Here is a 24,113-nt window from a genome sequence, read left to right as displayed (position 1 = left end):
TGAGTTTTAAGAAGGTGAATTCACTTTTCTGAGTTTCCAGTGAGGATGAAGGAACTGAATTAAGCTCAGAACTTTCTGGAGTTTTAGTTCTTTTTTTTTTTTTTAAATAGAGCCTGGGCTCTTATTTTTTTTTTTTTAAACTTGAAAAGTAGAGATATAGATAGTGAGAGAGAGAAAGAGAAAGGTCTTCCTTCCATTGGTTCACCCCCCCAAATGGCTGCTACAACCAGTGCTGCACCGATCCGAAGCCAGGAGTCAGGTGCTTCTTCCTGGTCTCCCGTGTGGGTGCAGAGGCCCAAGCACCTGGGCCATCCTCCACTGCCCTCCTGGGCCACAGCAGAGAGCTGGACTGCAAGAGGAGCAACTGGGACTACAACCCACTGCCCATATGGGATGCCGGTGTCGCAGGCAGAGGATCAACCGAGTGAGCCATGGCACTAGCCCCCTGGAGTTTTAGTTCTTAATCACTGTATAAGTGTATTTCAAAAAGTCCTTGGAAAAAGATTTTTCTACAAAAAGGATTTTTAATCCATGCATAGTTTTTTCATAATATGTTTTTTTCATGAACTTCTTCAATTAAAAAAATGTTTTATTTAAGGGAGAGAGATGCAGAGAGCTGTTATCTGCTTCTCAAATGCCTGCCACAACTGAGGCTCTGAAGCCTAACCTGGGAGCCAACTACTCTGTCCAGGTCTTCCAAGTAGGTGGCAGGGACTCAAGTACTTAAGCCATTATCTGCTGCCTCCCAGGGAGCACAATAGCAGGAAGCTGGAGTCGGAAGCAGAGCTGGGACTTAAACTCAAGCACTTCATTATGGGATATGGGCATCCCAAACTGCCTCCTCATGAACTTTTTGAAGACCCCTTGTATTATATACATCTGTGCTTCTTCCTTTTTTAAAAAAGTAAAGCTAATGACCAGTGTTTTTTTTTTTCTTTACTGGTTGCATCAAGTTACTGAGAAAGGTAGTTTAGGCAGTTTCTATCGTACAGTTTCAGAGAAATAGAAAGATATTTTTCGAATCAGTCTGAACAAGATTTGCATTTGTTTACAACAGAGAAAACTACAAAATCTGGCATGACTGTCTTCTAGGAATAGAAATTAGTTGAGTCTACAAGAAAAGGGTAATCATTGCCAGAGAAACCAGAAACTGATAAATGGATTAGAAGTACCTTGTAAACAATTGGTAGCTGAATAATCTGGATCTTGAAATTTACCTGGGCTGAATATCCTATATCTGAAATACTTGGGACTAGAAATGTTTCAGATTTCAGCAACTTCTTGAGGATTGTAATGACACTAGAAAGTTTTGGAATTTAGAGCATTTTGGGATTATTTTAAAGATTTATTTATTTATCTGAAAGAGTTACATGGAGAGAGAAAGAGAGGCAGAAAGAAAGAGAGAGAGAGAGAGAGAGAGAGAGAGAGAGGTGCTCCATCCGCTGGTTCACTCTCCAATTGGCTGCAACAGCTAGAGCTGCGTCAATCCGAAGCCAGGAGCCAGGAGCTTCTTCCAGGTCCCCCATGTGAGTGCAGGTCCCAGCAACTTGGGCCATCCTCCACTGCCTTCCCTCGTGACAGCAGAGAGCCGGATCGTAAGTGAAGCAGCATCCCCATATGGGATGCTGGCACTGCAGGTGGCAGCTTTACCCGCTACGCTACAGAGCCAGCCCCTCAGGATTTTCCTATTAGGGAAGCTCAGCCTGAGGGGTATGATTTCTGTCTTTGGGATTGAGTATGTCACAATGAAAACAGCACTAAGGTCTGATTTATGCAGCTTTGCCTTTTTTTTTTTTTTTTTAAGATTTTATTTATTTGAGAGGCAGACTTACAGACAGAGAGAAGGCGAAACAGAGAAAGGTCTTCATCTGCTGGTTTACTCCCCAAATGGCCACAACGGCCAGAGTGGGGCAGATCCAAAGCCAGGAGCCAGGAGGCTCCTCTGGGTCCTCCACGTGGGTGTAGGGGCCCAAGGACATGAATCGTCTTTCATCACTTTCTGAGGCACAACAGCAGAGAGCTGGATTGGAAGTGGAGCAGCCAGGATCAGAACCAGTGCCCATATGGGATGCTGGCACTGTAGGCGGCGACTTAGCCCACTGCACCACATTACTTGCCCTTTGGCTTGCTTTTTAATCCTAGAACTTGTTAGCTTTGTAATCTTCAATCACTTCTGTAAGTCTCAGTATTTTCATCTGTAAAAATAGGATGACGTTTACATTACTGGCTTTGGAGAAGATTGTGTTAAAAAAAATCAGTGAAAATTTTCAGCAGTCTAACTCCCCATTCCTTCAGTGTGGACTGTGCATAGTAGCTTCCTCTCAAAGAATTTGGTTTGGAAAGAGGGAAGACAAGAATTTCCTCATCTGGGTGACCAAGGTTGACATCTTCAGTGATACATCTGATAAGATTAACGAGAATGACACTTCTGTAGTCTTCCTCTTGGATGATCATAATCCCTGTCTAAATCTGAGAAAACTTTTAGGAAAACCCCAGTTGAAAGGCATTTTATAAAACATCCTCAAAAATGTCAAGCTCATCAAAAGCAAGGAAAGTCTGAGAAATTCACAGCCAAGAATTGCCCAAGAGACATGATAACCTAATGTCATATTAAGATATTCTGGATGGGATCTTGCATCCAAAGAAAAGATACTGGGTAAAAACTAAAGCTTTATTAAAAATAATGTGTCAATCCAGGCACACTAATTATACCAAATGTACCATGCTAATGTACATCTTACAATCAACGAAAAGATTTTGAGGTTAGTATCACAGATCTGGGTATATTGTAGACATTCAGAGAAGTGGTTGAAGTTAAAAAGACCAACTCTCACTTGGGTACTGCAGTGAATAGAGTGAGAGGAGGACAAGGAAAAAGAACCATGTATAGGATTGTGGATTCCATGGGTGAGGGCTTTGGCATGATGAGACCTTCTCTTCTATTCATCTCCCTATCCGTAATTGTGGAAAATTATGGAGAAAAGCCAGAGTGGAACTTGGCAATGCAGCCCCTGGGTGGAGCTGCCCTGAGCTTGCCTGTTTCACTACAATTCTCAGTAGAAGCCTATAAAGGTAGATGTTAGTTCTGGCCCCAAACCGAGTCCCCACTATAAAGAATTCTTTTTCTCAGTGTTTTGGTTTGTTTTCCTTTTAACTCAGGTGCCGCTTCTAATTTAGAGTCTCACCTAGAACTATGTCCAGTTTCATGTCTTTTTCAGATCCTTACTCTATGTTCCTCCCTTAGATTTATTGCCATGTGGGCTTATCCAGAGTCTGAAATCTTTTGAGTTTCTGTTTAATTTCTTTTGGGTTTTTGTTTTAACAATGAAAATTCCCTTGAGTTTTGCAAATATTGTTGTCATGTGTCTCATTTGCTTAATTGACAGTTATTAACATCAATAGTAAGTAAGGACATAAACTCTTGTTATTGTTTGAGAATATCTATTTCCTATGATGCTTGGGATAAATGGAAGAGTTATTGTCTATTGTCCATTTCACAGAGCTTTTTATGAGTTAGATCATATTTACTTAAATTTGGCAGTATTTGTTACAGTATATAAACTGGAAGATTAAAATTGAGATAATCATGTATAATACCATGTTAGTTTTTCATTGGGCTTGTGTTAATTGGTAAAGCTGATATATTAAAAATTTATCTACATGAAAATATTCTATAAATACCATTTAGCTAACAAAGAACTGCAGTGATAAGAATTACAATAATAAAACTTTAAGTGTATGAAATCTAAGAAAACCTAGAGAGATTTAGAAGAGTGTTTTAAGACTTATAAAAAATCTAATAGAAAATTTTATTGTTGGGGTTGTTTAATTTTTTATTCATAAATAAATTAACTGATGGAGAGAGACAATTTTCTTCATATACTAACTCCCTGTTGAATGAAATGTAATTAGCATCACAGTAAATATTGTAATTTAATTTATGTAACATTTTAAAAGTTTTTATAATTGGAGTGATGTGAAAATATTTATGAGGCATCCTTTGCATGTCAGGTACTTTCTATGGTAAAAAGGATGCCTTAGATGGGTTCCTTGCTATCCAGCAACTCATTCAGTGGGAAAGTTGCTTGAGCAAACAGCTTACAGAATGAAATAGGTAACATTTGGAATCATGCAGATCTTCATTGCTTGTATGTGAGAAACGAGATGGAAGAAGAGAAATCAAAGGTGATTAAGTTTTACTTTCAATGACTGACAAATGAAAGTATGCTAACTCTGGGGACAGGTAGAGAAGCAGATCAGAAGTAAAAGAGCAGATCATTGAGATTTAGGTGTGAAGTGTGCAATGTTTTTGTGACAAAAGGTTTGATATATCAGCAAGGCAGTTGTTTTTGTAGCTGAAGATAATAGTCATTCCTAGAGATACAAACGTTGGGAAGTGAGCACCAGTCTTGGAGATTTTGCAGAGAAGTCAGTAAAGCAGACTGGTCAGTAGTAACAATAGGTTTTGATGGGCATGTGTGCATGCATGTTTCACAGCTCGTAACCAGTGTGGTGCTTGCAGTGTAAGTTCTGAACAAATGTGCCCTTTTTTTTCATGAATGAATCAACAGATTGTAAGGAAGATATGCATTTATATTTTTTGATACGACCAGCTTGAGTTCCTTTATCCTTACCAACTCATTGCTTTTTACTTGCCTAAAGCATTTCTTGCCTAGTACTTGATGCCTATTTTCAAACTCTCTGAAGTGCTTTCCCAGTATAACTTTCTATGTGTGCTGAGACTGTACTTCTTAATATTTTCAATATCCTTCACTCACACTACATATATGTAATTCTATCTTATGTGAGTTCAGGATTTTATGAGTATATTCCCTAATATTTAACCATAGGTAACCCTTGGGTTAACTTGACTTCCCCAGACATTTTGAATTTAAAAACACTTGATTGTGAAAGTAATAGCCAAACATACTAGGCAGGTATCAGACAGATTTAAAAAGCCCTTGAGAAGACTGAGAAAAACTCAGTGAGTAAAGAGGCCAAATTGCAATAATATTTGGTGTAAATATTACAGTTGAATTTGTGACTGATAAAATGTAAAACCATCAAGCACGGTAAAAGATTATTCCAGTTTCGTTTCCAATAGATTAATAGAAGAGCTAGATAAACATTTTTACATTTATTTATAATATTTGTATTGTTTTACAAACTTGAACACTTGAAATCTTGGCCAAAGAATGTTAAAAATAGCATTATTCAAAATAAACCTATTTATGTTGCCTATTTCTATAAATTTTTCTTTTCTTTTTTTTTTTTTAAAGATTTTTATTTATTTATTTAAGAGGTAGAGTTACAGACAGTGAGAGGGAGAGACAGAGAGAAAGGTCTTCCTTCCATCGGTTTACTCCCCAAATGGCTGCAATGGCCAGAGCTGCGCTGATCTGAAGCCAGGAACCAGGAGCTTCTTCCTGGTCTCCCATGCAGGTGCAGGGGCTCAAGCACTTGGGCCATATTTTATTACTTTCCCAGGCCATAGCAGAGAGCTGGATTGGAAGAGGAGCAGCCAGGACTAGAACTGGCGCCCATATGGGATGCTGGTGCTGCAGGTGGAGGATTAACCTACTGTGCCACAGTGCAGGCCCCTGGAAATTTTTTTTATCTTAATCAGTGAAACATGCTATCTAAGATTTAAAATGTTACAGGACTATTATAATGTAGTTATTTTGCAATTAAAATTAGGAAAAAATAACCATGCTTAGTCTTATCAATCTTGTCTATTCTAGGGATTTTTGTATTTTTCTTTTTAAAAATTTTTATGTAGTTGAGAAGTACTGGGGTGGAGGGATGGGGGAGAGAGCAAGCGCCCCACTACCATCTGCAGCAGCTGGGCATGAGCATATGGAAAGCTGGTAACTCAGTCCAGGTCTCTTATGTGAGTGTTCTGTGAGGAGCTCACAATGCTTACTTTTTAATCTGTTGCTTATCTTTTGTGACTGATTGTGAGTAAACATTTGGGACAATTCCTCCATCAAGTGTAACAGTTAAGATTTCCAGTTGTGCTATTTACTAAGCTGTGTGACTTAGGGCAAATTATTTCTTTTATTTTAGACTTTATGTTATTTCTCTAAAATTAGGATCATTTGCATAAGAGTATCCACATGTGAGGACTGTTCACAGTAGAGGGAATAATACATATGAAGCATTCAGCAAAACTTTACAAAGTTAGCTCCGGCTAGTAGCTGTTTTCTTTGTTTTGTTTTGTTTTAAGAGATAGATGCATATTTGACCTTGGAACAAAAAGTATGGTGGTGTACTTTATGACCCCTCAAGCCTTTAAGTCTCTGTGATAGAATAAAATGTACTGTATATCTTTGAAACCTAATACAAACTTTTGCAACTCTGAACCAGAATGCCATGAGTTTTAGCAACTTGAACTTCAAACTCAAAGTAACTTCTCATGGTGGTAAAATTGCTTTGAGTCCTCATAAAATTTTAGCCTTTGTATCAGTTCAGCTACGTGGTGTGCATTTTGCAGGCTGCTTGTCCAGGTAGGATTCATCAGCATGTAGTTTTGTACAGAATCACATGTCCTAGGGACCCATTTAGTATTTTGATTTCTATTATGACTTGTTAGTAACACTTAACTTGAATTATTTCAGCCTAGATTTTTTTGACACTATTAAATTCTTAGGTTTTAAAATCTCTTTCTGCTTTGTTTTATTATTGACAAAAGGCATTGTTTCTTATCGATAGACTTCCTGTGGTCTACTTCTATGTGCTAGTGGAGTGATCTCTCAGATAGTTGAGGCTAAATGTCATATTTTTACATTTTTGGTCAAAGTATGAAACCAATGTGCCTGTGCTGTGGATATTTAAACCATTAATTTTTCTGTTGTAAGTACAAGATACTGGCATTGTACTGTATAGAGAAGAAATCGTGTGATGACCAGGATCTTGTACTTTCCAACCTTGATGTTCATGTTAACTTCTTTTGTAGAGTCTCAATCTGTGGAAGAACAATGGCTATTTCTTCAGGTTCTCCACTCTTCCCTTCAGTTACACCAGATAATTTTAAAGTAATATATATGCATTGATTTATAGTGTCGGCTTAAAGAAATATCTTTATGTCTTACCTTGACTTTAATGCAGAGTTGCTGTTAGGGCAACAGTAATAATATGGAGTTGTTATGATAATAATTACAATAAAATAGTGACACCAGCTATTTCCTTTCTTGTCATTGCTAGGCCAAACTTGCTTAATTAATTGCCCTGAATGTAATCAAATTTGCATAAAATTTCCTACCGCCTTTGGCCGACCCTTCAACACAAACTTTTTCTGCTAATTATGTAAAGCTTTTTTTTTAAACTGGGGAGGCCCTGGTTCTTATTTTATTATTTATATTCTTAATTCCTTGTGTGGGTAAAAGTGTAATTGAACACATGTAAATGAAAAGCACCTGTTATTCTTTATGTTACAAATGGGCAGTCCTTTCTGTGCCTGTTAGTGTGGGACTATAAAAATGATCATGCAAGGTGAAACCATGCAGAATGATCTTAATAAAAATTAGCTGTTTCATAAGCTTTAAAATTTTTATCAAAACATTAAAAACTTTCATTCTTACTTATAAATTTATAAGGTAATATACTTTGGCTTGCATACCAGCTTCCTTGCGGGTCTCCCTGCTTCCAAATTTTTCCTTTGTTTAGTACCACAATGACACTTTGACAGCCAAGTACTGCATTTTATGGAGATGCCTACTTATTCACTCGTTTTTATGTCAATTCAACTTTAGATATTTCCAGTTTTTATTTTTGTTACTCTAAATGGTGCTTTAGTAATATTCTTAGACATGTTTCTTTGTATATATATATAAGACATAACTGAATATTTTGAAGCTGCCTTTTATTTGTGAGTCATTGGTTTTTCTTTTAAATCCGTTTTCATACTTTGGAGTCCAGGTTTTCAGCTCCTCAGCAGTCAGATCATTTACTTTATTATTATTACTTTTGGTCTCATGGCCAGAAGTGAAGTATTTCAAATAGTATGAAATTAATCTAGAACAGAGGTGAACAAACCAGTTTTAGACCAAATGTGGCCTGCAGGTTGGTCCAGTCCCCTAGCTAACAACAAACATTATATTTTTAAAGGGATGTTAAAAAAGGGTATGTGACAGAGACTATTTTTCCTGTTTCATTGAAAGAAATTTACATAGTTGCATTTAAAAAGCACTGAATATTTATTTTTTTTCCTGCAGGGGCCCGAATTGATGAATAAATATGTTGGTGAATCTGAAAGAGCAGTTAGAGAGGTAAGAAGGTTAGGCCTTTGTGGCCTTCTGAATAGAAGAACAGCATTCTGTCCTGTGTGGCTTCCATTTTATTTTGGATAACAGACTTTGATACTCCCAAATACAAATCCAAATTCTAGTGATAGTTCTTTATGCAAATATTGTTTTATTATCTGAAAATGCAAATTTAATAATCTGTAATTTTTTGTTTGCTTTAACACATCATCATAATCCCAGAATTTGTTTTTACCATGTAAAGGTATTTTTTAAAAGCTAGCAGCATTTCTGTTAAAAATATATATTCATATATATAGCTATAGATATATATCTACAGAGGGGAGAACACATGATCTCGGAATAGGATTTAAATCCTTTCAATATTCCTTTAAATTGAATAGACAGAATATAGAAAAATTTCACTTTATGAGTTCTGTTTTTATTCTGCCTGGTGATTTAATGCTTTTTTTTTTTTTAAAAAGCTTTATTTGTTCATTTGAGAGGCAGAGTTACAGAGAGAGAGCAAGAGAGACAGAGATCTTCTATCCACTGGTTCACATCCCAAATGACCACAACAACTGGGGCTGGGCCAGGCCGAAGCCAGGAGCCAGGATCTTCCTCCTGGTCTCCCATCTGAGTGCGGGGACCCAAGCACCTGGGCCATCTTCTACTGCTTTCCCAAACCTGGGAACTGAATTAGAAGTGGAGCAGCCAGGACTCAAACCAACACCCATATGGGATGCTGCTGCCATAGATGCAGGCTTAACCTACCATGCCACGGTGCTAGCCCTGTGATTTAGACAATGCATCTTCTTTCTCTCTCCTAAGTTTTTTTTTTATTTTTAGTTAAGATTTATGATTTTATTTGAAAGGCAGAGTTACAGAGAGAGAGGGAATGCTAGAGAAAGAGAGAGGGAAATCTTCCACCCCTGGTTCACTCCCCAAATGGCGCAACTGCTGGAGGTGGGCCAGATTGAAACCAGGAGCCAGGAGCTTCTTTTGGGTCTTCCACATGGGTGTAGGGCCTCAAACACTTGGGCCATATTTTGCTGCTTTCCCAGAGGCATTAGCAGGGAGCTGTATTGGAAGTGGAGCAGCCAGGAATTGAAACAGCACCCATATGGGATGCTGGTGCTGCTGATGGCAGCCTAACCCATTAAGCCACAGTGTTGACTTCTCTCTCTTAAGTTTTTTTTATTAAGGGTGTTTCATTTTTTTCTTTTAATTTTATTTAAGTTATACAAGTTTCATGTATTTCATATATACAGATTTCATATATACAAATTTAGGAACATAGTGATAGTTTCCACTATACCCTCCATCTCACCAATGCTCCAATCCTTCTTCCCCTCTTTCCCATTCCCACTCAATTTTTTTTTAAATGATTTATTTATTTATTTTAAAGAGTTCTACAGAGTGAGAAGGAAAGGCAGAGAGAAAGAGGTCTTCCATCTGCTGGTTCACTCCCCAATTGGCTGCAATAGCTAGAGCTGCACTGATCAAAGCCAGGAGCCAGGAGCTTCTTCTGGGTCTCCCACATGGTTGCAGGGGCCCAAGGACTTAGGCCATCTTGTACTGCTTTCCCAGGCCATTGCAGGAAACGGGATCAGCAGTGGGGGAGCCGGAACTTGAATTGGTGCCCACACGGGATCCCGGCACTGCAGGCGGCGGCTTTACACTGTGCCAGCCCCCCCCCCCCACACTGTAATTTTTACAAAGATCTATTTTCAATTTACTTAATGACTGTAAAGTTACTGCTACACTAAGTAAAATTTCAAATACTATGAAGGAAAAAAACCACTGTTAAAAAAACACTGTTTCTCAATGGGAAGAGACAAGGGCTATAAACAGTCATCAACTCTCAAAATGTCTATTTCACTCCAATGCATTATATTTCCGGTACTCTTGTTACCTAGGATCAGGGAAAACATAGGATATCTGTATTTTGAGGATGGATATTCCACTAAGTATAATGGGTTCCAGTTATATCCATCTTGTTGCAAAAGACAGGATTTCGTTTTTCTTTTCTTTTGTTTCCTTTCTTTTCTTTTTTTTTTTTTTTACAGTCAGATAGTACTGCATAGTTTATATATCCACTGTAATTTCTTTATCCAGTGAGCAGTTGATGGGCATCTGGGTTGATTCCATATCTTAGCTATTGTAAATTGTGCTGCAGTGAACATGAGGGTACAAGTAACTCTTTCATATGCTGATTTCTTTTGGTTTCATTTGGGTAAATTCCCAGAAGTGGGATGGCTGGATCAGATGGTAGGTCTATATTCAGATTTCTGAGGTATCTCCATACTATCTTCCACAGTGGCTGTGCCAGTTTACATTACCACCAGCAGCGGGTTAGGATTCCTTTTTCCCCACATCCTCGCCAGCATTTGTTTGTTGAATTCTGTATGAGAGCCTTTCTAACTGGGGTGAAGTGAAACCTCATTGTGGTTTTGATTTACATTTCCCTGATGGCTAGTGATCCTGAGCATTTTTTCAAGTCTGTTGACCATTTGAATTTCATCTCTTGAAAAATGCCTGTTTAAATCCTCTGCCCATTTCTTAACTGCATTGTTTGTTTTGTTGAATTTCTTGAGCTCCTACAGATTCTGGATGTTAACCCTTTATCAGTTTTGTAGTCTGCAAATATTTTCTTCCATTCTGTTGGTTGCCTCTTCACTTTGCTGAGTGTTTCTTTTGTAATGCAGAAGCTTCTCAGCTTGATGTAATGCCATTTGTCCATTTTGGCTGTTTTCCTGTGCTTCTGGGGTCTTTTCCAAGAAGTCTTTCCACTATGTCACCGAAGTTTTAAAGTCATGCCTTTAAAACCAATATCTGATTGATAATGCTACTTTCTCTCTCTCTCTCTTTCTCTCAAATACACACTTTTAATTTTTTTTTAGATTTATTTATTTATTTGAAAGGCAGAGTTACAGAGAGTCAGAGGCGGGGGCGGGGGGGTCTTCTATTTTCTAGTTCATTCCCCAAATAGCCAGAACATCTGGAGGTGGGCCAATCTGAAGCTAGGAGCCTGGAGCTTCTTCCGTGTCTCCCAAGTGGGTACAGGAGCCCAAGGACTTGGACCATCTTCCAGTGCCTTCCCAGGCCGTAGCAGAGAGCTGGATTAGAAGTGGAGCAGCCGAGAATCTCTAACTGGTGCTCATATGGGATGCCGACTGCAGATGGCAGCTTTACTTGCTGTGTCACAATGCTGGCCCCTACATTTTTAATTTTTAATTTGAGAGTTTTCACTCATTTTAAAAGAATTTTTAATAACTATGTAAAAATTGTATATATTTATGGGCTAACCTGTGATGTTTTGATATATTTACATATTATATAATGTCCAGTCAGGATAAATATATGTCTCTTCAAGCATTTAACATTTCTGAATTGTGAAGACATTTGAAATGCTGTCTTTTAGTTTTTCTTTTTAATATAGAACTGTATCAGGGCCGGCACTGTGGCGCTGTAGCTTAATCTACCACCTATGGCGCCAACATCCCATATGGGTGCCAGTTCTTGTCCTAGCTGCTCCTCTTCCAGTCCAGCTCTCTGCTATGGCCTGAGAAAGCAGTGGAAGATGGACCAAGGTTCCTGGAACCCTGAACTCCAAAGCCAGGAGCCAGGAGCTTCTTCCGGGTCTCCCACATGGGTGCAGGGGCCCAAGGACTTGGGCCATCTTCTACTGCTTTCCCAGGCCGTAGCAGAGCTGGGTCAGAAGTGGAACAGCCAGGTCTCAAACTGGCATCCATATGGGATGCCAGTGCTTCATGCCAGGGTGTTAACCCACTGCGCCACTGTGCTACAGCGCCAGCCCCTATCGATCTCTTTTTTTACTCCTTTTCATTAATATTTGCTTTATCTGATGATAGCATGGCTACCCCTGCTCTCTGTGGTTTTATTTACATGGAATATTTTATTCCATCCTTTTATGTTCAGTCCTTATGTGTCCTTGGAGTTGAAGTTTCTTGTAAGCAGCATACAGTTGGCTGTTGTTTTTGTATCTATTGTATCACTGGGTATTTTAATTGCAGAATGTAATATATTTACATTTAAGGAAATTACTAATAGCTTTGCATTACAATATTCTGCCTGGCAAATCTTTTCTGTCAGTACCTGAGATTCATCCCAGTCCCTCTGGCATGTGAGGTTTCTGCTGAGAAGTCTGCAGTCGTGTGAGTGGATATGCCTTTGTTTCTTGTTTGCCTATTTTTTCTTGTATCTTTGTGAATCCTTTCTTTATTTTAACCATAGCTTGATTATAATGTCTTGGCATGTTTCTTTGAGTTTTGACCTATACCTGTATAGTCTTGTTTTTCTCTTGGTTTATGAAGTTTCTTAGGTGTTGGTGTTGTGGCACAGCAGGGTAAGCTACATCTTGCAACACCAGCAACTCACATTGGAATGCCAGTTCTTGTCCCAGATGTCCGATCTTGCTGATGCACTTGGGAAGGCAGCAGAAGATAGCCCAAGTATTTAGGCTGGAAGGAGAAGATGGCCCAAGTATTTGGGCTCCCAATTATCCCTGTGGAGACCAGGATGGAGTTCCTGGGTCCTGACTTTAGCCTGGCTCATCCTTATTGTAGCCATGTGGGGAGTGAACCAGCAGACAAAAGCTCATGCTCTTTCTCCTCCCCTGTTCTCCTTTCAGGCATTCTACCTTTCCAGTGAATTTTTTTTAGAAGTTTCCTTTTTTTATCTTTAATATGCTTTCTACTCTTTGGTTTTCTTTAGTTGCTCTTTAACCTCACTAATTAGATATTTATTCTTTTCATTCTTTCTAATATTACATTGTTTTCTTTTTTTCTCTTGATTCTTTTTTCTCCTCCCACTGTGTATTTTCAAATAGCCTGTCTTGAGGTCACTGATTCTTTTTTTTATCAAAATGTATTTATTTATTTTTTATTTGACAGGTAGAGTTATAGACAGTGAGAGAGAGACATAGAGAAAGGTCTTCCTTCCATTGGTTCACTCCCCAAGTGGCCGCTATGGCTGGCACTGCGCCGATATGAAGCCAGGAGCTTCTTCCTGGTCTCCCATGCGAGTGCAGGGGCCCAAGCACTTGGGCCATCTTTCACTGCCCTCCTGGGCCACAGCAGAGAGCTGCACTGGAAGAGGAGCAACCGGGACTAGAACCCAGCGCCCATATGGGATGCCGGCACCACAGGTGGAGGATTAGCCAAGTAAGCCACGCCACCAGCCCTAGAGGTCACTGATTCTTTTGTTTATTGATGTCTTCTGTCAGATTCAGAATTTCTTTTATGATTTTGTTGTTGTTAACTGCCATATCACTGTCAAGTCTATCTGTCAAGATATTAAATCATCTCTGTGTTCTCTTGAAGCTTATTGAGTTTCCTTAAAACAACAATTTTGAAATCTTCAAGCATTTGAGAATTTCAATTCCTAGATGGTTGGTTTCTGGCACTTTATTTTGTTTATTAGATGTGAGCCTAGTTCTCTGGAAGTTCATGGTGCTTGTTGTTATATGACATCATCTTTGCATTGAAAGATTAGTAGTAGTAATCTCCCTTTGTTTGTGGCTGGGCTTCCTAGAATTCCAAGCAGTCTGTTTATTTTTCTGAGCCTGTGGAAACCTTTGTTATTTGAACACCAGATGGTGCACTAAGTTAAGTTTTATCATAGGTCCACTATTGATATCTTTTCACTGTTTCAGTCCTAAAATATACCCTATTTTGTCCCAGATTTGCTGTTTCCTTTTTATAAACAGTGACCTGGGGAATTGTCTAAAAAGGAGCAATCTATCCCTAAAAGCCTCTTTCTGCACCTGAGGTAGGCCCAGACATGCCTACCTACACCTGTGGCCCTTAACATCACAATGCAAATCACATCCTAAGCCCACCATCCACCCAGGCCCAATGCAGTCTGGGAGTAGGACCAAAGCCCACTTTGCTTTGGTATGTTGGCTGCTAAGGTAGACTCAAGTGTGTGAGGCTGTTCCTGCCAGCTACCAGTGATGCTAGGTGGTACATAAGACTGATCATCTGGGGCCACAGAACACTACTTGGTACTGAAGCAAATCCAGAGTCTCTGTAGACATTGGACTGGAGACAGGGACTTTTAATATCTGCTCAGTGTTGCATTTTTACTAGCTTTGCTCTGAGTCCCAGTATAATCCTGTGGTTCCATACTTTCCGCTCTGAGTTGGAGGGAGGAGGAGTAGTAGATGCAGCCCTTCAGCTGCACTGTCACTATGGGTCACACATGGTACTCAGAGTCACCAAGCGCCATAGTTGTGGGGGCACATGATAGGTCCATGGGATACATGCTAGAAGAATTCTGTCACCCTAGGTGCAAGTCTCCTCTATACTGGGGTAGTGCAGAGGCTCTGTCCATAGGCACTGGCTGAGAATTAGGGGTGGTTAGGTTCTGTCAGCTGTTCAAGTCTTGGGCTTAATTGCTTGTTGCTCCCTCAATTTTTAATATATCTCTCTCTGCTGATATACTTGGAACCATGAAAGGGTGACACCTACAACTCATTCTTTCCTGTGTATTTCAATGTGGCTTTGCTTTTTAACTATACCAAAATCCCATGCACTGTGGTGGTCTCTTAATGGATTTGTGGTTCTTGTGAAAGTTACTTGGTGTCTCTAGGAAGATGGTCACTGGGTCATCTCACTTAGCTGCCATCTCATTCCACCTCTCACACGTTCATACTGAGGAAGTTAACAACTTGTAATCCATGCATGCAGGGACCCTATATATTCTGGTAGCAAAGGAAGGAACACCACAATGAGATGGATGATTCCCTATTAGGGATTGGAATACTTTACCATAAGAAAAAAAATTAAGTTACTTTTTTCCTGTAGATGATATTGGGGCCAGTGTTGTGGTATAGCAGGTAAAACTGCTGCCTACAGCACTGACATCCTATATGGATGATGACTCAAGTCCTGGCTGATCATCTTTGATCCAGCTCTCTGCTAATAGCCTGGGGAAAGCTGCCCAAGTGCTTGTGCCCCTGCACACACATGGGAGGCCGAAAATGAACCTTGGGCTTCACTTTGGCCTGGCCCAGTCTTGGCTGTTGTGGCTGTCTGGGGAGTCAACCAGTGGATGGAAGATCTCTCTGTCTCCTCTCTCTCTGACTTTCAAATAAACAGTTAAACATTTTTAAATATAGACATGAATTGTATAATAATGACACTATGATAAAAAGCAGTGTTTATTCATGTTAATGATTTGATAATTCTGCATGTTTATGTTCATACTGCCTGTGGCCAAAAATTGAGGGCCTAGATTATATAGGTAACACACATTTGGATTTTTTTTCTGCCTATGCTGCCTTTTCCCAGCTTATCCGTATGTCACTCCCAAGGTTCTCTGGCCTATCTCTGATGTTGGTTGGCTTCTGCTGTAGTCAGCTTGTGTTCCTCCAAGGTTTGATGGTTTGTCTTGTCCTGGCTTTACATCAAATATTACTTACCCATACAGTTTTGAAGAAACGAATACAGCTTGTGGCTTTGGGTCTGTGGGTGTACATGGCGGATTTTACATGTTTATATTGTTTCATTTATAAACATGTGTATGATAATTAACCTCTGATTTCTTAAGCTCTTACTGTGTTCCAGGCTCTTTGCTAGTACTTTGTGTCCTTTTTTTATTCAAGTCTCAGTCTTCCAAGGTAGCCATATATTATCTCCTTTTTGTAGATTTGGGAATTAAGATTTAGGAAAATAAAATTACCTACTGATGGAAACAGAACTATTCAGTATTAGAGCTGGAATTTTACCTGAGTTTTTTTGATTGCTTTAATCAACTGCCCCCTATATACGTGAATACATGTGTTAGTCTTGTTATCGTATGGACCTTTAAAAAAAGAGTTCTGTGTCAGTTGGAAGGTCACAAAGTGATAGGGCTGATTGATTTGTAAGTAATAACCTAGATTTGGTTCCAAATACTGTTTTTTTTAACTCAAAAGTATGGAATTTTCTATAATTTGATCTTTAGCTAATGCGTCACTCTTTCCACCAGATCTTCCGAAAAGCAAGAGCAGTGGCTCCTTCCATTATTTTCTTTGATGAACTTGATGCCTTGGCAGTTGAAAGGGGCAGGTAAGAAATATTTAGCTGTGCTACTAAATTAATAGCAGTTATAGATTAAATAACATTTTATACAAATTTTATCTATACATTTGTGTAAAAGAAACATTTTTCAATTCATGTAACTTTTTTTGCTCATTACATTTTTCATGATATCATTTTATAATACTTTTATTTGCAAGGTTAAAAAAACCCTAATATCCATTTGGGACATTTGAGTTCATTTAAATATCTTAGTGTCTACAGAGATCACTTTAGTATGGCTATCAGAATTAGGCATTACACACATATACTGACCAACAAAAAATTGAACAAAGCTGGATTAAGCATAGTTACTTCATATAGTAAAACACAAATTGTAATAAAACTCATCACATAGTTTTTTAGAATTTTCTGGAGTAAACTATGCTTCCTAAAATATAATCAGATAGACGTTAGTATTAATAATTTTGTTGCCAAATCTCATGCAATAGAAAGGATTATCTATATGTTGTTCCAAATAGATAAATGTATATATTTTAGAACTCTTTACAAACATAATGTCTTTTCCCTACAAATGTTTAAAGCTTGTTTAAGTCATATGTACTGGAAGTATTTCATGTGGGATAATATTAATTAATGGTTTTTTGGTATGGCTTCTAATTCATATACTGACTACAAAATTTTGGTGGTGGTAATTATAGTGAAAGCAGCAGCAGATTTGAAGCCCCTGTACTAAATGTGATGAGAAGCGTTACTATTGTTTTCCTTCCTAGATAGTACTGCCTTAGCAGATGAGAGTGTACATTGTCACTAGTATGCTGCCATTGGGAGTTAGAATGTACTGCTTTCTACTGCTACCTCTTGATATTACATAAACACCTGCCAGTCTTTCTGTTTATGAGTTGAAGTATCCAAGCCTTCGTTACTTTCAAGTATGAGATGGCACAAAGGTTTGCAAATAGCTCAAGTTCACCTTAACTATAAGAGAAGCAAAAGAAGAGATTTGCCAAAATAATATGACCAGCCACCACATTTATGGGACATCAGAGACATCAGATTTTGGACACAAAAAGGAACAGGGTGGGATCCATTGTTAAATATGAACCAGGTGGAAGGTAGAATCCTCTTAGGTGGCAGAGTTCTCATAAAATCTTTCTAAAATAAGATGGTTTAGAAACCAGACAAGGTACTTCAGAAATCTCGCTTTTTTAGGCAGTTTGGCTCAATAGCAGTTTGCAGAAATATTAGAGTTGCTAGATTCTGTTTAAGATTTATTTATTTCAAAGAGTGACAGAGATCTTTCATCTACTGTTCTACTTCCCAAATGACTCTAGCACCCAGGGCCTGGGCCAAGCTGAAGCCAGGAAGCAGGAACTCCATTCTGGGTTCCCACATGGTTGGCAGGGGCTCGAGTACTTGTGCCATCTTCTGCTGCCTTCCCAGGTGCATTAGAATAAAGCTGACTGGGAAGTGGAGCAGCCAGAACACAAGCTAGTAATTCAGAATCGGATGCTGGTGTTACAAGCAGTAGCTTGTCCTGCTGCTCCAGGATGCTAGCTCCAAAGATGCTGTTGTTTGCAGCTTCTAGATAACAGTTCTTTTAGTAGTTTTCCATCAAATAGAACTTTTCAAGGAACATCTTTGTGTATTGTGTGCCTCCTTCTCTCAGGGCTTATCCAAATCAAATATAAATAAATGGTATTCTGCTTCCTTTGTATAGAAAAGTTCTGGTAATAACTTAGAAAGTTAGTTGGTATTCCAGAAAACAAAGAATAAATTGATGACAGAGTATACTACTCATAGGACTGAAGTAGTTTTTCTTGAACTTTATTTTCAGAGGCTTATATAGTTTTATTTTATAACTGTAAGAATCTTAATAGAATGCTGCTCTTTCTGTACCAGACCACTGAATTTGAAAATGAAAATAAAAGCTCTTTGTTTTGTTTTGTTTTGTTTTGTCTTTTGGCTATTTGAGTTGAACATAATTTCTAGAAATTGGAGAAACAGGGCTGATGTTACGGTGTAGTGGGTAAATCTGTTGCCTGCAATAATGGTATCCCAAATGGGTGCCAGTTCGAGTCCTGGCTGCTCTACTTCCTTCCACTTCCATCCCCAGCTCCCTGCATAAGCCATTATCTGCTGCCACCCAGCTTGCACACTAACAGAAAGCCAGGTCAGAAATGGAGGAACCAGGCACTCTGACATGATACAAGTATTCCAGCTGGTTTCCTAATCACTGCGCCAAACGCCTACACCCGTAATTTAATGTTTCTATTCTTACTGCTTTATCTTATTTGTTTGAAAGGCTGAAAGACAGACAGACAGGTAGACTCAGAGATCTACTCCCCAAACGCCTGCAACAGGTGAGGCTGGGTCCGGTTGAGTAACTTAATCCAGATCTCCCACGTGGGTGCCAGGGACCTAACTCCTGGAGCCATCTGTGCTGCCTCCCTGAGTCATGCACATCAGCATGAAACTGCACTTGAGACCAGACCTGAGACTCAGATATAGGAGCTGTGATATGGAATGCAGGTGTCCTAAGAGGCATCTTGAGTGCTAGGCCAAATGCCTGCCCCCACATTATTACTTTATGTACCCTTATTGAAGAACAAACAGTTTTAAGATATGAAATGGGGAGCCAGCCTTGTATCATAGCAATTACAGCCACCACCTGAGATGCCAGTATCCTATAAGGGCACTGGATCGTGTCCCTACTGCTGCACTTCTGATCCAGCTCCCTGCTAATGGCCTAGAAAAAGCAGCAGAAGATGGCCCAAGTGTTTGGCCCCTGCCACCCACGTGGAAGACTTGGCTGAAGCTCCAAGCTCCTGGCTTTGGCCTGGCCCAGTATTGGTCCTTAAAGCTGTCTGGGGAATAAACCAGCAAATGGAAGATCTCTCTCTCTCTCTCTCTCTGTCTTTCAAATAAATAAATGATTTTTTAAAAAATAATGAATTGGTACTGAGAAATCACCATTTGCAAGACACAACTTGATTTCAAAAACTTAAACTATGAAAAAAATTTTTAATCTTAGAAGACAGCTTTGTTACTTAGGCAAAAAAAATCTATTTTATAATGCTAATGCTATAAATATTTTGAGAGACCAACATTATGTTGCATCAGGTTATGTGACCACTTGAGATGCTGACATCCCATGTGAGTACCGGTTTGTGTCCCCGCTGTTCCAATTCTGATCCAGCTCCCCTGCTAACGCACTTAGGAAAGTAGAGGAAAATTGCCTGAGTTTTGGGGCCTCTGCCCACCCTGGTGGGAGACCCAGATGGAGTTCCTGGCTTGGGCTTGGCCCAGCCTTGGCCCTTAATGGCCCTTAGGTTGTTTTTGGGAGTAAACCCACAGATGGGATGTCCCTCCCTCTCTTTATCTCTGCATTTCAAATAAATAAATAATTTTAAAAAACTAAAATGTTTTTGAGATTTTATGAAAAGAATATAAAAACATTAAGTATATGAAAAAACATTAAGTACTCAGTTTAAAGCTGACTGGTATCTTCTGAGATACTAGTGAATCTGTGATATTAATAACTGCATTCTTTTTATAGCTGTTTCTGAGCTTAATAGTCTAGATTAAGTTTCCATTTGGAGTGGTTGGGCAAAAAAATTAAGAAATTCTAGCCAGCATTCGTTGAAAATGAAGATTACAGGTTCAACAGCATTCCACAGTGAGCTCTGAGCTTTAAAATCGTGATCAGGAAATGGAGTAGCCTCTTTTCCAACATACTCACATTTCAGATTTCAGATTCATTCTGGGAGTTCATAATGCTAAGCACTGTAGAGGAAATTTTCATAGGCTTTTTTTTTCTCTAAGTGACACTTTTCAAGAAGGGTTATAAATTTTTTAAATGATTTTTATGGCAGTTTTTCAATTTTCAGAAATCAAAATTTTTTAGGTGAGAATGCTTAGAAGTCATCGAGTATAACCTTCTGTGTTTCAGAATGTGAAGTCCCTGGAATTTAAGAGAAGAGGCACAAAACTGCCTTGTGACCTAGATAAGGTGGAACCCATGTCTTTTGACTTAATGCGCTTTGAACTGTTTTATCACTGCCTCCTAAATTATCAGGATTTAGAACAGAAAAAATAAGTTTATTTCAGGGTAAAAATTCTCATGTACCCCAATATAAAGAGTTTGTTTTTAGAAACCCTAATATTAACCCCTTATTAGTTACAAGTATTTTTAGCTAGTAGTATTTTGTATGTCTAAGTTAAAAGTTGCTAAATTCAGTGGGTATTTCCTGGAACAAGCTTTTCCCCAATACTTGCCTCATATAGGGCCTGCTGTTGTAGCATAAGCTAGTTAAGCCACTGCTTGGGACAAAAGCATCTGATATCAGAGACATCCAATATCAGAACGCTGGTTTGAGTTCCCTGCTAATGTGCCTGTAAAGGCGGTAGAAGATGGCTCAAGGACTTCCCCCGCCACCCACATAGGAAACACAGATGGAGTTCCTGTCTCATGGCTTCAGCCTTACCTAGCCATTTGAGCAGTGAACCAGTGGGTGGAAGATGTTTCTCTCTCTCTCTTTCTCTCTCCCTCTTTTTTCCCCCTCCCTCCATCTCTCTGTCTCTTTGTGTCAATCAGCCTTTAAAATAAATAAAAGAAATCATATATATATATATATATATATTTTTTTTTTTTTTTTTTTTTTGACAGGCAGAGTGGACAGTGAGAGAGAGAGACAGAGAGAAAGGTCTTCCTTTGCCATTGGTTCACCCTCCAATAGCCGCTGTGGCCGGCGCACCACACTGATCCGAAGGCAGGAGCCAGGTGCTTCTCCTGGTCTCCCATGGGGTGCAGGGCTCAAGCACTTGGGCCATCCTCCACTGCACTTCCTGGCCACAGCAGAGAGCTGGCCTGGAAGAGGGGCAACCGGGACAGAATCCGGTGCCGTGACCGGGACTAGAACCCAGTGTGCTGGCGCCGCAAGGCGGAGGATTAGCCTATTGAGCCACGGCGCCAGCCAAGAAATCATATTTTAAAAAACAAGTAAGCAAATACTAAGGAAAACAGAGCAAAAGACAGAATAAAAATGTAATACAAATTTTTTCTGATAATTTTATACAGTTTAGTAGTGTTCTAATGAATATTCTTTGGTTTATTTATTGTGACTAAGTACAATAGGATACATTAAATGTATGAATTTTTGTAATGGTACGTCCTGTTGAACTTTTTACTTGGAATTAGGAAATTAATTTTAAATTGGTGTTTTAGGACACACAGATACTTATTGTAGTTACCTTAGCTTTAAAATGAAACTTTACCTACATTTTACATGCACTGTGAAAGTTTCGTAGGTAATGATTTTTTTCCAAGTGCTATATGTTTACCTAGCTTTCTTTAGGTATTTTTTGGGTCTCTTCCAAGCCTAAGGATTGACTCTGGAGATATGAATACATGGATGTGCAGAAAATGAGACATAGGTGCCCATGAGGTCAAACTTTTTCTGACTCTTTAAATGTGTACTAAAATAAATTATAAAAATTAAAAATGCATGCATAAGGGTCCGGAGCTGTGTTGCAGGAGGTTAATCCTCTGCCTGTGGCGCTGGTATCCCATATGGGCGCTGGTTCTAGTCCCGGCTTCTCCTCTTCCGATCCAGCTCTCTGTGGATGGGTGGGAAAGCAGTAGAAGGTGGCCCAAGTCCTTGGGCCCCTGCACCTGTGTGGGAAACCTGGAGGAAGCTCCTGGCTCCTGCTTCAGATCAGTGCAGCTCCAGCCATTCCGGCCATTTGGGGAGTGAACCACTGAATGGAAGACATTTCTCTCTGTCTCTCCCTCTCACTGTCTATAACTCTACCTGTCAAGTGAATAAAATATTTTTTAAAATGCATGCATTAGATACTGTTCAGTAATGTAAGAATTATCTAGAGGACAGAGGACATTTTATTTTATTGGAGGAGTTGAAAAGGATATTCATGGGGACTGGTGCTATGGCGCAGTAGGTTAATCCTCCGCCTGTGGTGCTGGCATCCCATATTGGTGCCGGTTCTACTCCCAGCTGTCTCTCTTCTAATCCAGCTCTCTGCTATGACATGGGAAAGCAATAGAAGATGGCCCGAGGCCTTGGGCCCCTGCACCCACATGGGAGACCAGGAAGAAGCACCTGGCTTCTGGCTTTGGATTGGCGTAGCTCCGGCCATTGCGGCCATCTGGGGAGTGAACCAATGGAAGGAAGACCTTTCTCTCTATCTGTTCCTCTCACTGTCTGTAACTCTACCTCTCAAATAAATAAATAAAATCTTTAAAAAATTAAAAGGATATGCATGGATTGTTTCTGTGAAAAATTTTAGTATTAAATTTATATAATGCAAGCATACTGGTGCTGGTGATGTGGTGCAGTGGATTAAATTACAACCTGCACTGCCTGTGTCCTATTTCCTAGATTTTCTGCTCCAATCCAGCTCCCTGCTAATGACCTGGGAAAGCATCTGTAGATGCCCCAAATACTTGGGCCCCTGTCACCTACGTGAGAGCCCTGGATGTAGTTCCTAGCTCCTGACTTTGACCTGGCCTAGCTCTGGCCATTGGGACCATTTGGGAAGTGAACAGCAAATGGAAGATTGCTCTGTCTGTGTCTTTTTCTGTCACTCTGCCTATCAAATTAATTAAATTTTTTTTGCAAGTATAATTCAGAAAGTTCATTTATAAATGAAATTTAAAGCTAAGTTTTATTTTGGTGCAAAAATATTTTGAAATCCATGCTATATTTTTTCATAATAGGCTTTGTCCACCAACTTTTTGAAGACCCCTTTTAATTATGATCATAGCAGTGAGGTTTCTGTAATATAGATGTCAACACAGCTTTTCTGTAGCAGGACACTTAGTAAATATTTTTAACTTTGGGTATTGCATAGTCTCTGATACAACTATTTATCTCTGCTACTAGTACAAGAATAGCCAAGAAAATATGTCACCATGGTTTACCTCCTCCTGTTTCAAGATACATGATGTCCCTTGTGGCTGGCTCTGTGGCACAGTGGGTTAAAGCCCCAGTCTGGAGTGCCTGCATCCCACATTGGCATCAATTTGAGTCCTGGCTGTTCCACTTCTTATCCAGCTCCCTGCTAATGCTCCTGGGAAAGCAGTGGAGGATGGCCCAAGGAGCCCCTGCACCCACATGGGAGACCTGGAGCTCCTGGCTCCTGGCTTCAGATTGGCCCAGCTCCGGCCATTGTGGCCATTTGGGGAGTGAACCAGTGGATGGAAAACCTTTCTCTGTCTCTGCCTCTCTGTAACTCTTTCAAATAAATAAATTAAATCTCAAAAAAAAAAAAAAAAAGATCATAATGTCCTTTTGGTTCATGGCATTGTGTATCTTTTGAGTAGGAGTATGTTGGAGAGCATGCTGAATTTTGAAAAGAACAGAGAAAGTTTTAGGAAAGTCTGGCTTTGATATTTTCTATATATGTACATATTTTTTTCAATTACTATATTGCATGTCTTTTGCAGATAATAAAGTTCTATGAAATCATTTCACTGTGTTAGTGATTAAACATTTGTATTTAAACTTTTTCTTATATTTGGTTTTGATTTCCTAGGTTGTCAGTTTTTATGGTTTGTTTCCTACTGATGCTTTGAAAGTCAGCCAAGATTATATCTCAGTCCATAAAACATTTTTCCTATGCTATACTCGAGCTAGTTCTCCGTGATCAGTAGAAATACAAGGCAAAGGCAGTACAAGTAATGTGAATCCAAAGAATTCTCTTCACCTAATTGTCAACATTAATAGCAGCTTCCATTTCTTCCCAAAGTAAATAGCAAATTGGGCTGTTTGAGTTTTACCTCTTTCTCTTCAGAAGTACCCAGTTAGAA

The 24,113-nt window shown here is 39.3% G+C and overlaps 1 protein-coding gene across 10 annotated transcripts in view; it reads left to right on the top strand.

Annotated features, from left to right (window-relative positions):
- AFG2A (AFG2 AAA ATPase homolog A) overlaps nucleotides 1-24,113 on the top strand; it is a 303,723-nt gene that overhangs the window by 78,787 nt on the left and 200,823 nt on the right. For 9 of the 10 annotated variants that reach the window (XM_002717260.5, XM_051819827.2, XM_070047622.1 and 6 more), the window contains 2 exons: nucleotides 8,214-8,267; nucleotides 16,236-16,315. In XM_002717260.5, coding sequence (XP_002717306.3) covers nucleotides 8,214-8,267; nucleotides 16,236-16,315 — 134 coding nt within the window. Of the gene's footprint in view, nucleotides 1-8,213; nucleotides 8,268-8,725; nucleotides 8,759-16,235; nucleotides 16,316-24,113 lie in introns of those variants that run through there. The other variant, XM_051819835.2, reaches the window with a different exon arrangement.

Source organism: Oryctolagus cuniculus, chromosome 8 (genome assembly GCF_964237555.1).
Source record: "Oryctolagus cuniculus chromosome 8, mOryCun1.1, whole genome shotgun sequence".
Lineage (NCBI taxonomy): Eukaryota > Metazoa > Chordata > Mammalia > Lagomorpha > Leporidae > Oryctolagus > Oryctolagus cuniculus.
Note: the sequence above shows the minus strand (reverse complement) of the source record. Positions and strands in the feature narration are given on the sequence as shown.